This window comes from Equus caballus, chromosome 29 (assembly GCF_041296265.1).
Source record: "Equus caballus isolate H_3958 breed thoroughbred chromosome 29, TB-T2T, whole genome shotgun sequence".
In the NCBI taxonomy this organism is placed as follows: Eukaryota; Metazoa; Chordata; class Mammalia; order Perissodactyla; family Equidae; genus Equus; species Equus caballus.
The window spans coordinates 18,240,630-18,256,637 of NC_091712.1; the positions used below are offsets into that span (position 1 = coordinate 18,240,630).

At 36.8% G+C, this 16,008-nt stretch overlaps 1 protein-coding gene across 22 annotated transcripts in view; it reads left to right on the top strand.

Annotated features, from left to right (window-relative positions):
- The window catches only part of ZNF438 (zinc finger protein 438), a 186,225-nt gene that overhangs the window by 144,517 nt on the left and 25,700 nt on the right, over positions 1–16,008 (top strand). For 20 of the 22 annotated variants that reach the window (XM_023632028.2, XM_070255478.1, XM_070255482.1 and 17 more), the window contains one exon: positions 7,259–7,325. In XM_023632028.2, the coding sequence (XP_023487796.2) occupies positions 7,289–7,325 (37 nt within the window). In that variant the 5' untranslated portion in view covers positions 7,259–7,288. Of the gene's footprint in view, positions 1–5,310; positions 5,882–7,258; positions 7,326–16,008 lie in introns of all 22 variants that reach the window. The other 2 variants (XM_070255494.1, XM_023632033.2) reach the window with 1 other exon arrangement.

Consider the following 16,008-nt stretch of genomic DNA (forward strand, 5'->3'; position numbering starts at 1 on the left):
GAGGTTTCTTTTCTTCTAATGATTTTTTTGTCTGGTTTTGATTTCTGCATAATGTTGGCCTCATAGAATTAGATAGTTAGAATTCTCTCTTTTTCAGTTTTCTGTAAAAATTTGTACACAGTCATGCATCGCTTACAACAAAGATATAATCTGAGAAATGTGTTATGTGATTTCATCATTGTGTGAACATCATAGAGTGACTTACACAAACCTAGAAGGTATGGCCTACTACACACCCAGGCTATATGGTGCTATTCTTATGGGACCACCGTTGTATATGCAGTCCATCCTTGATAGAAAAGTCATTATACAGTGCATGACTGTACATTTCATCTTATTTCTTCCTTAAATATTCAGTAGAATTCACCAAAGAAGCCATCTGGGCCTGGAGTTTTCTTTGAGAGAACATTTTTAACTAAAAATTCAGTTTCTTTGGAAATAAAGGGCTATCTTCTTGAGTCAACTTTGATAGTTTGTATCTTTCAGGGAAATTGTCCATTTTACTTAAATTATCAAATTTATTGCCAAAATGTTGTTTGTAATTATCCCTTATCATCTTTTTAATAGCGATTGTATCTGTAGTGATGTCACCTCTCTCTCATTCCTGAAATTGACCATTTGTGTCTTCTTTCTCCTCAACAATTGAGCTAAAAGTTTATCAATTTTATTGATATTCCCAAAAAATCTGCTTTTGATTTAATTGATTTTTATCTATTTTTCTGTTAACCATTTCATATATTTCCTCTGTGACCTCTTATTTTCTTTCTTTTGCTTACTTTGGGTTAAATTTACTTTTTCTAGTTTTTAAGGTAGAAATTGAGGTTGTTTGTTTGAGACCTATCTTCTTTTCTAATATAGATGCTTAGTGCTTTAAATTTTACCCAATGTATTGCTTTAATGGAATCACACAAATTTTGTTATGTTGTGTTTGCATTTCATTCAGTTCAAAACACTTTCTAATTTTCTTTTTAATTTCTTCTTTGACCCATATGTTATAAGTGTTTGATTTAGTTAAACAGTATTTGGAGACTTTTCCAGGTAATATTTGTATTCTTTTGGTTTCTACTTTTATTCCATTGTGGTCCAGGGAACATACATTATATGCCTTGAATTCTCTTAAGTGTATTGAGACCTGTTTTATGGCCTAGAATATGATCTGTCTTGATAAATATTTTATGTTCACTTGAAAACGGTGCATATTCTGTTGTGTTAGGTGGGATGTTCTGTAAATGTCAATAGGTCTCGTTGGTTTATAGTGTTGTTCAGATCTCCAATATCTTTAGTGATTTTCTGTCTGCTTCTTTTATGGATTATTGATTATTAGTTATTGTCTGTTTCTCCTTGCACTTCTGTAAGTTCTTGCTTCATGTATCTTGAAGCTCAGTTATTAGGGACGTATAAATGTTTAAGATCGTGATAGCCTCTTGATGAATTGACCTTTTTATAATTATGAAGTCACCTCCTTTATGCCTGGTAATATTCTTTGCTCTAGAATCTACTTTTCCTAACAATAATATAACCACTCCACCTTTCATTTGACTAGTGCTATATGATGATATATCTTTTTCCATGCTTTTACTATTTTGTAACTTACTTATGTCTTTATATTTAAAGTGCCTTCCTTATAGCCAACATATAGTTGGGTCTTGCTTTTTATCCAATCTATCTGTACCTTTTAATTGGGATATTTAGATAATTTATATTTAATATGATTATTGATATGATTTAAGATTTAATCTATCATTTGCTATTTGTCCCATCCATTTTTTGTTCTCATTTTTCATTTTCCCTTGAAAAGCAGTATTTTTATGATTCCATTTTTTTTGTTGCCTTATTAGCTAAAATTCTTTGCTTTGTGGTTTTAGTTGTTGCTTTTGAGTGTATAATATACATGTTTAACTTATCATAATCTACCTTCCAGTGATATTATACTACTTCACCAATAGTATAAGAACCTTAGGATAGTGTACTTCCATTTCTCCCCTCTCAACTTTTGTCCTATCGTTATCATACATTTTTTTGTTATATATGTTATAAACGCCACACTGCATTTTTTTTTTATTTAAGGTAGTTATATTTTAAAGAGATTTAAATATTAAGAAAAAAGGCTTATATAGTTACCATGTAGTTCCCATTTCTGGTATTCTTTTTTCCTGTATGTAGATCCATATTCTAATCTGGTATCATGTTCCTTCTGCCTAAAAAACGTTACTTAGTGTTTCTTATAGTGTGAGTGGGCTTGTGATGAATTCCTCAAGCTTTTGTATGTACAAAAATGTCTTTGTTTCTTCTTTATTTTTGAAAGATACTTCCTCTGGCCATAGAATTCTAAATTCTAGATTTTTTTCTTCTAGTACTTTAAAGATGTTGTTCCACTGTCTTCTCACTTGCGTTGTTTCCAGCAAATTTGCTGTCATGCTTATCATTGTTCCTCTATATGTAATGTGTCTTTTCCTCTGTCAGCCTTTAAAATGTTCTTTTTTTCACTAGTTTTGAGCAATTTGGTCATGATGTGCTTTGGTGTAGTTTTTATGTTTATTGTGCTTCAGGTTTTTTGAGATTTTTGGATGTGTGTTTATAGCTTTACACAAATTTGGAAAATTTTCTGGCATTATTTCTTAAAATAATTTTTCTGTCCTTCCATCTCTCTTCTCTCCAATTACTGATATATTAGCCTTCTTGAAGTTGTCCTATAGTTCATTGATGATCTGTTCATTTTTTAAAATCTGTTCTTCCTGAGTTTCATTTTGGATAATCTCTATTACTACACCTTCAAGTTTGCTAATATTTTCTTCTGACATGTCTGCTGTTAATCCCATCAAGTGTATTTTCATCTTATATATTATAGTTTTCATTTATGGAAATTTTATTTGGGTCTTTTTTTATATCTTTCCTCTCTATACTTGACTTTTTGAACATGTGAAATGCAATTGTAGGGGCTGGCCCCGTGGCCGAGTGGTTAAGTTCGCGCGCTCCGCTGCAAGCGGCCCAGTGTTTCGTTAGTTCGAATCCTGGGCGCGGACATGGCACTGCTCATCAGACCACGCTGAGGCAGCGTCCCGCATGCCACAACTAGAAGAACCCACAACGAAGAATACACAACTATGTACCGGGGGGCTTTGGGGAGAAAAAGGAAAAAATAAAATCTTTAAAAAAAAAAAAAAAGAAATGCAATTGTAGACTTAATGTCCTTGTCTGCTAATTCTAACATGTGTGTCAGTTCAGGGTCAGTTTTAATTATTTTCTACTTTATGGCTCATGTTTTCCTGCTTCTTTGTATGCTTGATGATTTTTTATTAGATGTCAGGCCTTATGAATTTGCTTTGTTGGGTGATGGATATTTTTGTATTTCTATAAATATTCTTGAGCTTTGTTCTGATACACGGTTAAGACACTTGGAAACAGTTCGATCCCTTAGATCTTGAAACCAGAGAAATGCTCAGTCTAGGACTAATTTTTCCCCTTGATGGCTAAGGCAAGACCCTTCTTTGTACTACCCAATTTCCTGTGAATTTTCAGTCTGGCTGGCAGAAACAGGCAGTATTCCTGTCCTTCTGTGAGTGTTGAGCATCTTGGATCTTTCCCTGGCCTCGGGTAGTTGCCTTACTTGGATGTGCTGATCAAGACACAATGAATACTTGATGGGGAATACTTCATTTCTCTCTCTCTCTCTAGCTCTCTGTTCTCCATTACTCTGTGAATCTCCACTAGGGTTCTCCCTTCCTACAACATAGTCATAGGGCTCATCTCATTTGTTTCCTGTCTCTCAAAGATTTCCTTGTGACCTGATGTCTAGTGTTTTGAAATATTGTTTCCTATACTTTATCTATGGTTTTTTTTTTTTTTTACTATACTTGCTTTTAGGCAATTTCATAGAGAATTGGATCCTCAAATTGGCAAGTACAGTCTTTTAACAGTCTAAACTGGTTATTTCAGGCAAGAGGGCAAATCTGGTCTCTTATTACTCAGTGTAGGCTGGAAGCAAAAGTTGTGCCTTTTAATTTTGCCTAACTTTCTATTTAAAAAACACTTAAAATTTTAATTGGAAAAATTCATCAGTCTTTACCTTGATGGCTTCTGTCTTTGGTGTCATGCTTAGGAACACTTGTAGTTTGAAAGCTAATAAAAATATTTACCTATATTTTTTCAATAAATCTAATTGTCTTATTTTTATATTCAAATAGTTTATTAATATGGAACCTCATATTATAGACAGTTTGGAAAATAGCTAAAATGTAGGGGAAAACACCTGTAATTCCATGACCAAACACAATGCCAATATATGTATGAGCTTATTGTCTGCCGTGCATTTTCTGTGCCTTTGTTTTTTATATAGTTGTAATTCCAGTGTGTATGTCATTTAGTATATTCATCCAATGCATTATATCATCAACATTTTCTGTGTTGCTACATAGTCTTCCTAATTGCATTTTAAAGACTGAATTATATTTCATCAAAGGATTATATTGCAATTATATGACCTTTACCCTACTGTTAAACATTTTAGTTATTTCTTCTTAAACAGAGTATGTGAAACAAAATTATCAGGCAGAGCATTTTTAGAGAACCTTAACCTAGCCTGCTTGCACATTTCCCTGACTCCATGAAGGCAGAGATGCAGATAATACCCATCTCTCAATGTGCCATTGCTTTCCTCTCCAAGCCCACACCAATACGTTCAGTAAAATCCTATCTGTATAAAAATGAGAAGAAGATAAAAACATCAGTTTCTTAATAGTTCGTTTCGTTTCTTATTATAGGCATACCTTGGAGATATTGTGGGTTCAGTTCTAGACCACCACAATAAAGTGAATATCAAAATAAAGCAAGTCACACGAATTTTTTGCTTTCCCAGTGTATGGAAAAGTTATGTTTACATTATACTGTAGTCTGTTAAGTGTGCAATAGCATTATGTCTACAAAAACAATGTGCATATCTTAATTTAAAAATACTTTATTGCTAAAAAATAATAACCATCATCTGAGCCTTCAGCGAGTCATAAACTTTTTGCTAGTGGAGGGTCTTGCCTTAATGTGATGGCTGCTGACTGATGACTGATCAGGGTGGTGGTTGCTGAAGGTTGGGGTGGCTGTGGCAATTTCTTAAAATAAGACAATAATGAAGTTAGCTGCATTGGTTGACTCTTCCTTTCATGAATGATTTCTCTGTAGCATGCGATGCTGTTTAATAGCATTTTACCCACAGTAGAACTTCTTTCAAAATTGGAGTCAAAATCCTCTCAAATCCTGCTGCTGCTTTATCAACTAAGTTTATGTGATATTCTAAATCCTTTCTTCTCATTTCAACAGTCTTCACAGTGTCTTCACCCGGAGTAGATTCTATCTCAAGAAATCACTTTTTCATTGCTTATCCATAAGAAGCAACTCCTCAACTGTTGAAGTTTATCATACGTTGCAGCAATTCAGTCACATCTACAGGCTGCACTTCTTGTTCTAGTTCTCTTGCTGTTTCCACCACATCTGCAGTTACTTCCTCCACTGAAGTCTCGAACCTCTCGAAGTCATCCATGAGGGTTGGAATCAACTTCTTCCAAACTTCTGTTAATTATTCCAAACTTCTTCTGTTAATTCTTCCAAACTTCTGTTATTGATATTGACCTCTTCCCGTGAATGACAAGTGTTCTTAATGGCATCTAGAATGGTGAATCCTTTCCAGATGATTTTCAGTTGACTTTGCCCAGACCCATCAGAGGAATCAGTATCTATGGCAGCTGTAGCCTTACGAAATGTGTTTCTTAAATCATAAGACTTGAAAGTTGAAATTACTCCTTGATCCATGGGCTGCAGAATGGATGTTGCATTAGCAGAATGAAAACAACATCAATCTTGTACATCTCCATCAGAGCTCTGGGGTGACCAGGTAATATTTTGAAAGGAATCTTTTTTTCTGAACAAGTCTCAACAGTGGGCTTAAAATATTCAGTAAACCATGTTGTAAACAGATGTGCTGTCATCCAGGCTTTGTTGTTGCATTTATAGAGCACAGGCAGAGCATATTTAGCACAAATCTTAAGGGCCCTAGGATTTTCAGAATAGTGAATGAGCACTGACTTCAACTTAAAGTCACCAGCTACATTAGCCCTTAACAAGAGAGTCAGCCTGTGCTTTGAAGCCTTGAAGGCAGGCATTGACTTCTCCTCTCTAGCTATGCAAGTCCTAGATGGCATCTTCTTCCAATAGAAGGCTGTTTCATCTCCATTGAAAATCTGTTGTTCAGTGTAGCCCACTTCATTAATTATCCTGGCTAGATCTTCTGGACAACCTGCTGCAGCTTCTGCATCAGCACTTGCTGCTTCATCTTGTACTTTTGTGTTATGAAGATGGCATCTTTCCTTAAACCTCATGAACGAACCTCTACTAGCTTCAACCTTTTCTTCTGTAGCTTCCTCACCTCTCTCAGCCTCCATAGAATTGAAGAGAGTTAGGGCCTTTCTCTGGATTAGGCTTTGGCTTAAGGGAATGATGTAGCTGGTTTGATCTTCTATTCAGACCACTAAAACTTTCTCTGTATCAGCAGTAAGGTGATTTTGCTTTTTTATCATTTGTGTGTACACTGGAGTTCACTTTTAATTTCCTTCAAGAACTTTTCCTTTGCATTCACAGCTTGGCTAACTGGTGTAAGAGGCCTAGCTTTTGGCATGCCTTCGTCACTAAGCTTAATCATCTCTAACTTTTGATTTAAAGTAAGAGACGTGCGACTGTTCCTTTCACTTGAACATTTAGAGGCCATTGTAAGGTTATTAATTGGCCTAATTTCAATATTGTTGTGTCTCAGGGAATAGGGAGGCTTGAGGAGATGGAGAGAGATGGGCGGACGGCTGGTTAGTGGAGCTGTCAGAACACACAACATTTATCGATTAAGTTCCCTATCTTATATGGGTGCAGTTCATGGAGCCCCGAAACAATTACAATAGTAACATCAGAGATCAGTGATCACAGATCGCAGTAACAAATATAATAATAATGAAAAATTTTGAAATATTTTGAGAATTACCAAAATGTGACACAGAAAGTTGAAGTGAGCAAATGCTGTTAGAAAAATGGTGCCAGTAAACTCGCTCGATGCAGAGTTGCCACAAACCTTCAATTTGTAAAAATACAATATCTGCAAAGTGCAATAAAACAAGGTATAGTTATTAATAGACTGTTTAAAAAGCTTATAATTTATATTTTTTGTATGTATTAACATGGCATCTCAATTATGTTCTAATTATTATTTGTGCTTGGTTATTTTTAGGGAAGTTCTATTCAAGTCAAATACATCAGAATGCAGAATTCTTTATCAGTGTCACCAAAAGATCAAGGTAAGATAAGCCATGCTGAGGAAAATGGTAATGTGTGTGTTATAAATTAATTGTTAATTTTATGACCCTATCTTCTAACAATAGGGTGACTTATTTCTTGGAACTAAGAACAGAAATTCTAATTACGTATGAAAGTTGATTTCCTTTGGTAAATTACTTGAATGTGTATGGCTCCTGGGTTATAAGGACATGTCTCCGTTACTGAGAGCTCCTTAAGAGCAGGGCTGTCTCGTTCCACATGGAACTTCCAGAGCCAGCACAGTCGCTGGCTTTGCTGCCGCTGATAGATCAAGAGCAACTACGGAGTACTGGATTTAGTGATGCAGAATGACACGTGTGTCTTAGTGAGAAGAATATGTGTATGGATACATATTCATGCACACACACACATGCACATACAACACACATGTAGACAGAAAGGATATTGCAAATGCATATTTTCTTATGTATTTATTTGACCTGTTTCTTCCCATACCCATTTAAAAAGAAACCTAAAGAAAACCATTTCCCCCTGTATGATTTATTGAAAGAAAATCATGATTTTTTTAATTGGAGCTCCCTGAACTTTCAGAAAAGCAGTTTACAGGTAGAGATAGAGTCCCTTCTGAATAAAAAATAATTAAACTCTTCCTCACTAAAGAACAAACTCTGTTTAGGAGGAATTTCAAGTGTTTCCCTTGCTCTTACATCTTCTCTTCTGCACAGAAGGAAGTTTTGATGTGTGTGTGAGAAAATCATGTCTTTAATGATGTAAAATGGGGCTGCCTCAGTGGAGGATGTAACTTAGTGAATGGAGGGAATTTGCTATAAAGAACGTTTAACTGGAGCAAACACTCTTTCACCTCTCTACAGAAAAGAGAGGTAGTATCGTAACTGGTAAGAACTCTGGGTTAGAAACTCAACTCTACCACTGAATTGCATAACCTTAGGTAAGTCACTTGATCTCAGCGTTCTTATCTATAAATCTATAAAATAAAGATAGTAAGTCCTACCCTATAGGTTACGTGGAGATTAAAGGAGATAATATATCTAAATCACCCAGCATATTGCTAATTGTGTAGTAAGTGTTTATAAGATGATAGTTGCTGTTGCTCTTAATGGTTGTTTTTAATAGCTGGGCTCTCTCCATCTGTGAAGGTGGTACAATGAGCATGGCTGCCTCCTGCTTGGGATACCTACTGGTCTTAGAAAGCCAAGCATGATCAGAGGGACCCATGGGAAGTGAACACTGATCGCATTCCTTTGCTTGGTTCTCATCCAGACCTTGGGCCAAAGGGAGAGTAAGAGTCCTTGAAACTTGCACAAGATTCAGCCCCGAATGCTGGGGCAAGAAAGGAGATGGGAATGAGAGGGAGGAGAGCAAACCCTAATTAGAAGGAAAAAGTGTACATTTCCTGTGAGTGTTTTCTGGTGTGTATCCTTTGGAAGATTTGTACAGTAGGTAGCTGATCAAGAGTTTGGAAATTCATTGTCCTGGCTGGTATCACCTTGTTCGTCTGAGCAAGCAAGGACAGGCATGACTGCTTAGAAGAAAGAGTATTGGACCAAATGTTGGAAAAGCTGGGCTCCTTTCCTAGATCTGCCTCCAGCCAGCTATGGAAGCTCAGACAAGTTATTTTGCCCCTAAGCCTCGGTTTCCCTGATAATAAACCCAGGATTTCTAGACATTCTTTTCCAGCTCTAAAAGGGTATGAGTGTGTGCGAGTGACTGAGCAGTGAGCCGCTTGGTTTCTGGCTGATGGAGGGATGGAAAGCATGTCACCACTCACATCTCTTGCCTCCTTTGCTTGTGACCAAGGTTTACTTTGTGTTGTTTTTGTGTCTACATTTCTGGGCTGTTACATAAGCCTAGTTACCTCTCTTGACTTGGCCAGAAAATAAGGTGCCTTTAAGCCTAGCTACAAATTTCATACCTCTGGTAAATTTCTCATCAGTCTTTTCTGGGACCAAAGATGCTTAAGGCCCAAACCTGGAATTTGACAGAGAAAGCGATATAATAGCTAAAAGAACTCAATCAAGTGCCTCCTGGGTGATAGTAACTCTGTCTACAACTTTGCATGCTTTGTTTTATTTAATCCTCACGATAAGTTCCATATCATCTTTATTTTAAAGCTTCAGGGAGATTAGGTACTTTTCCCAAGATCACCAACCAGTTAAGTGAGCCAGGATTGGAACCCACATCTATCAAAATCCAAATTCGCTATTTGTCCATTGTGTCACATCGTAAATTTATAGAGAGTGTTTTTAATCTATTTTTAGATAATTTCCCTTTTTCCTCTCTGATCAAATATATTAAGCTTAATTACATATATGAATACTTAAAGCTATTTTAAACCAAAGTAGGCAGAAATTAAATTTATATCATGGGAAATTGCATCAGTAAGGAAAAATAGCATGGTACATATGAGGTCTAAGAGTTGCCTACTTTTTATTAATTTACTCATTTACCCATTCAAATGCTTTGTGCATGTCCTGGATTACTACTAATATATTTTAACAAAGAAGAATACCAGATTTGTTAATTATGATTCTGTATATCTGTCATCAAACATAATCATTTGTGAGAAGTTTGCTGGGTGTATACCATTTGTTAATTATGATTCTGTTTATATTTCTGTCATCAAACATAATCATTTGTGAGAAGTTTCCTGGGTGTATACCATTTGTTAATTAAATGGTGCGTGATTTATTTAACAAACCATTGATGGCTGTCTATAAATTATGGTACTTTTGAATTTCAGACTTGTAAACACGTACACACGTATTATACACATTTGTGTATGAAATTCAGGTAGAACATCACCAGCAGAGATGCGAGGCTTAGGGAAAATCTTCTGCGTAACATACGATCTCTTAACAAAATTTCATGTGGTAGAAGCAGATTTAATGATCACCAAGGTAATACTTACTAGGAACTGTGTCGGATGCTATAAATGATCCAAAAGTAAATCAGACAGAGCTTGTGCTTTTATGAAACAAAGTCCTATTAGAACAACAGACATATGCAATTAACTAGAATAAAGCATGATAAATTCTGTGCTAGGATTGATTAGGACGTACTTTGAGAACCTGATGATGAGACAGTTAGTTAGGCCAGAAGTTCTGAGGCTGGTCAGGAAACACAACAGAGAGGAGATGACATTTGCTCAGCACAAGATGTGAGTTTAAAGCTAGGAAAGAACTAGAGGAAACTAATTAGAAATTCTAGTGCCTTCTATTTAAATGTTTTCTAATTTTGGATGAAGAGATTTAATATTGTAATATCACTCTGAGGATAATTTGTACTATATTAAAAGTTTTTCATTATAATTTAGTGTTGTCATTATTCCTGTCTGTGTGAAAGTATTACATTTAGAATCTCCAGAACTTCATTAGACTTATTTTGGTACAATTTTCTATCTTCTCATGCATTCAGGATTTGGGGATTTATGGTTTTCCCATAACTTTATTTTTTTGTTTGTTGTTTTCCAAATGATAAGCTAATAGAAATATAAGAACGGATATTTTGTGTTGGAAAATAGCAAATTGTAGCAAGTGATAAACCATGTTTTTGAAAAAAAGGCATGAAAACAACATCATAAGGTAAACTACAGTTGTTGTAACTTCCACTTGAAATTTGTTGAAGGAAAGACAAAACTGACACAGTGATTGGAAATGCAAGTGAATTTATATACCTGCCAGATAAGGAAACACACAAGTGAGCAATTTTGCCAAATAGTTCTCTGACAGGAACAATTTATGTTTTTTTGTGCCAGAAAGAAGTTCACTGTGGTTGATGCCAATTAAGGATTGAAGTTTGCACCTTGAAAAGGGCAGGATGAACTTTAAGTCCCCACACAGTTGGTTAAGACAAGTCCCAGTTCATTGCTCAAGAAAGAGTTTTCGTTCAAGTGCAGGGAGGCTGTGTTTTCCTGGAGGCGTTCAGAGTTCTCGAGCCGTGCACCATGCAGTTGTGCCGTTTCCTCGGCAAGTGTGCTGCGAGTCGAAGGTCTTCCTATACAAGTCTTCTGACACTTTTCTCAGCTCCGTTCTAATATTGGTATTGGTTGGTATTGTTTAAACATAGTTTTCAAATTGTGAGTGCTATTTTTATTCAATGAGAGTAATAATAAATGAGGGTGAGAAGACAGCAGAGGCTTTGAGGCAAGACCCAGTGGGTCTGAGTGACCCCTTTGGAACCATGGCAGTTAGTGAGTATGCGCTGCACAGCTCCTACTAGTTCTCTAAACCTGTACATTATTTAAGTGTGAAGCCATAGCCATTACTGTCTATCATGTGAATTCAGAGTTGGATCTGTAAAAAGAAAAAACCTGGATTTTCTGATTCAATAAAATGTTTTTAAAATAATTATGGCACAGCCTAAAAATATATTCTCATTTCTTATAGACGTAAAAATATATACTTACATCTTTCAGACATAAATGTTTTGGTATTAGTGAATATAGCATTTTAGAACTCAGGGAAGGAACACTTGGGGTTTCTAGTTAATATTCATATTTTTTTAAAGTTTAGAAAAATGATCTTACTTATTTACAGTCCGAGTATCAGTTAGGTTCTTTATAAACTTCCTGATGAATTTTCTGTCTTTGGTAGTGGTTTTTCAAATGCATATAAAATTTTGTTGAAAATGCTTTAAACTCTCAAATGTTTTTTTAAAAACATCATATTACTTAGTTGCTGTGAAAACATTTTAATCTTTGCTTTTTACTGAAACACCAAGCTGGAGTTCTCAGGTGTATGTGTTCATTTAACAAATATTTATTGTCTTTGGAGAGGCAGTGAGCAAGGAGCAAAGGAGAAAAAGGGAAAACCAAACTAAGCTCTGCTCTCCTACAGCTCAGCTTCAGTTAATAAAGCCGGGCTGCCTGTCCAAGCAGGAGTTTACTTTTCATGAGGATTCAACCTAAAAATGGCTTCTCTTGTTATCAAACTACAGTTTCACTCTTTCAAACGTGGTATTCAAGCTGTTTGTTAAGCTCCTTTCCTATTTTCTCTTCTCGTCTTCCCCCTTGGTTTCCTCCACTCTCCTCTCAGTCCCATGAAAGAACACAAAGCTAAGAGCTGGACGCTTGAGCACTGGTTATTCTTCTGCCCTTCTTTTTAGGCTCTGTGATCTTGGCTAAATCAGTGAGCCTCAGTCCCTCTCTCTTTCAAATGGGGATAATTATTCTTGCCCTGAAATAGTCAAATGAGATAAGTACAGTCGATTCTTGTCATTCACAGTAGTTACATCCTATAAAGTCACCGTGAACACTGAATTAGCTAACACTGACCCATCGCTTCTAGGGCAAATACACGGTTAGGCTCCTGCGAGCCTCTGATCACAACACAACATTTTCATCAACTATCAATGCAGAACCCAGCTTTATATGTGTTTCTGTTTAAAGACACCTCATTTAATATATATTGTCGATTCCTTAATACTGAACCCGACAGACACAGCATTATAACTCATGCCTGAACAGAGCTTGTCGAACACTTATTTTTCCATAAGGCACATCATAGTCTTCTTATGCTTAGGAACACGGGATAGCATGTCAGCACTATACTTAAAGGCTACTTTAAATGGTGAAATCAGCAACAAAAAGGAAAAAAATGCAAAAAATGTGGCACTAAATAGACCACAAAAAGGACACTTATTTATAGTAGAAGAGCTGAAACAAGGCAGAGCATTGGTCACTGCTGAGAAATGCACATCGAGTGACTCAGAATTTTTGCCTGTGCATGTCCAAAAATGACCACGAAAGTGCCACCAGTATCGATTTGGGGATTACAAGTAAATTTTAGCAAGCAGGTGAATTCACAAATACAGAATCTGTGAATAATGAGGATTAACTGATGAATACACCTTGTAAACTCTTTTAAAGCACAATATAAATCTCAGAATAATTTGCAGAATAAAACTTATTTGGGGTAACATTTAACTCAGATATAATAACTTTATAAAAGGTTGATATTATCAGTGTCAAGTTAATAAAGTAGTCTATTATTTAAAAGTGACCGCAAGTTCTTAGCTCAGTAAGCTGCAAAGACAACTGCTATTGCAAATTCTTTAGCTCTTCAACCCTCACATTGAATGCACAGTAGCAAGGAGAACCAGTGTAATTTGATACTTTGCATTTTAGTGGTTAACATGGCTTTGTGACCTCATTATTTGGAGAAAAAAAACATTCCCTATGCATTACCAAAATATTATGTTTCCAAATATGTGACATTCATATGGAAACATTTTGATCGTAACTAGTGTGTAAATACTGTTCTTGGACTTTTGGTACCATTTTATGTTGCAGACCAAGTACAAATTGACATTTTCAAGCTGGTTTTGGTTAACTCCTTAATGTTGGAAATTGGAACTTTCCAATGTAATAACCTCTGCAAAATACCACTGTGGAATATTAGTGCGTTATGCTGTTGACAGAAGTACAAATGGAAAACATGCACGTATCTATAGAAATTTATGTGTAGAACAAAATGAAAATGACCTGGGTGGCCTAAAACTTTTTAGGTAGACCTTATACTGGAAGTCATTTTCCTATTTTGAGATAAACTACTAGAGTTTGGAATATTCTTATTAGTAAAATCAGATTATGAGTATTCTTGTTGTTTGAAATAGCCATATTTCCACTGCTTAAAAAGCAGGCTACTAATCATATAATCTTCTTGGGCACATATCAACGTCAGTGTGACCATTTGGCAGCAGAGTTTCTCAGAAACTCCAATTAACCGTGTAAATATATTTCATAGCATCACATCTCACTTTGTCAGAACCCCTGCTGCCTTTATATCATTAACATAAATGCAGGTGCAAATAGCATTTAGGAACTTTGATAGAAAGCAGTTGGAGGCATTTCACTGTGGGACACAACACTTTCAGATTGTGTACATCTGTTCAAATAATGTATCCAGCCCCAGTGACATGAACACAAGGATGAAAACATCTGTCCCTGAGACCATTTGCCATATAGCAGATGCTTACATCTTTATTTATGCAGATGGTTTGTGTGATGAGTTGAGCAGGGATAAAAGCAAAGAAGTTTGACAGGAGTATTTAAGATATTACACAAGCCAAAAATATAGGCTAAGCATTTTTTGTTTATAAAGATCTAATACTAATAGGAATAGAAATCCATAAATCCAGTAACGCTTTTAATAGAGTAAGTGTATTGTTCTTGTCTTTAAACTAATTGGCACCAAAATCCTAAAAACATTTATAGAAATTCCAACATTCATCTTACACTAGAAACAGCAGCTTATGATTATTTTGGTTTTAACAAGGTAATTAAAAATGATTTTGAATGCATTTTGTTGAAAGGAGGGTCTTTAAAAACAGTGCTTTATTTTGAAAAAAGACTGTATACTACCAAGAGAATCTTATGATGATATTTCTTAAATATTTTTAAGATTTTTGTCAAGGATTTTATTACAGGTAAGCTGTATTCTAACATTTCCAACTAGTGATATTTTAATTATAATAGATATTTTCATTAAGATAGTCTGCCTTTAAATACTTTATTTTGGAAACTCTGTCCTGTGGATCTGTCATATTATATTCTCATGGGAAACAAAGATGAAGGAAACAAAAACTTATCACCCAAAAGCAAGACATTTCCAGATTTGTTTTAAACAACAAAAAAATCTTAGAATCTCAAAAGAGCTGGGACCTTAGATTTCATCTGGTTCAACAGTTCTCCAACTTTTTAGGTTCATGACCCCTCTACAATCTTAAGAATTATTGAGGACACTACAGGTGACAGCATCATGGCAGCATGAGTTGCTCCTTTTGTCTCTCTCCTCTACATTACAACCAGTAGGACATCTGTAGACCAAGATAGGATCCTCTATACAGCACAGCAGAACACCTGACAGATCCATACATCGATACATCTGAGGGTGGGTGGACTGGACCTCGTGAAGGCAATGGAACTAGGGGAGCTGTGGCAGTGGCCCCCAAGACCGGAGGCTCCAGGAACTGTGGTGGCGCCCATGAACAGAGGCTTTAGGGACCATAGCAATGCTTGTGAATGGAGGCCTCAGGAACTGAAGAAGCACACATACCAGGAGGCATCATGAACCACTACAGCATCTGCAACCCAGCCCCCTCCCCCTCCTCCAGCAGCAGCAGTGGACCTGCAACCCTGGCCCTCCTGGCAACGGGGTCTGCATCCAAGACCCTGGTATCTCAGCAGTGGCAGCAGTGCCTGAGACCAGAGCTTCCAGGAACCACTGTGGCACCTACAACTGGAGGCTTCAGGAACCGCAGTAGTGCCTGTGACCCAGGTACAACTCCATGGCAGTGCTGGCCGCACCTGCACCGCCAGCCTGTCCAGCAGCAGTGGTGGCAAAACCTGTGAACCCAGCACCCCCAACAGCCGTGGTTCCAGCACCCCCAAAAAAACCAAGAGCAGCAACAGGAGCAGCAACAGAAGCATCAGCCCCCTGGCCAGAGTAGCACCCAAAGCTGCAGAGAGCCTGGTAGCAGCAGCTCCCCCCCCAAATGATAGCATCACCTATGAACCCACCAACACCAGATTTGGTGCCCATGACGCCAGTTCCCATCTCACCATCTCCCACCCCTTCTCATGGTGGGGAAACCCACGATCCAGGTGACCCCAGAAACAGCAGAGGCCCTCCCCAGCCTGCTGACCCCAGTGCCAAAAGCAGTGACTGCAGCGACACCAGCAGC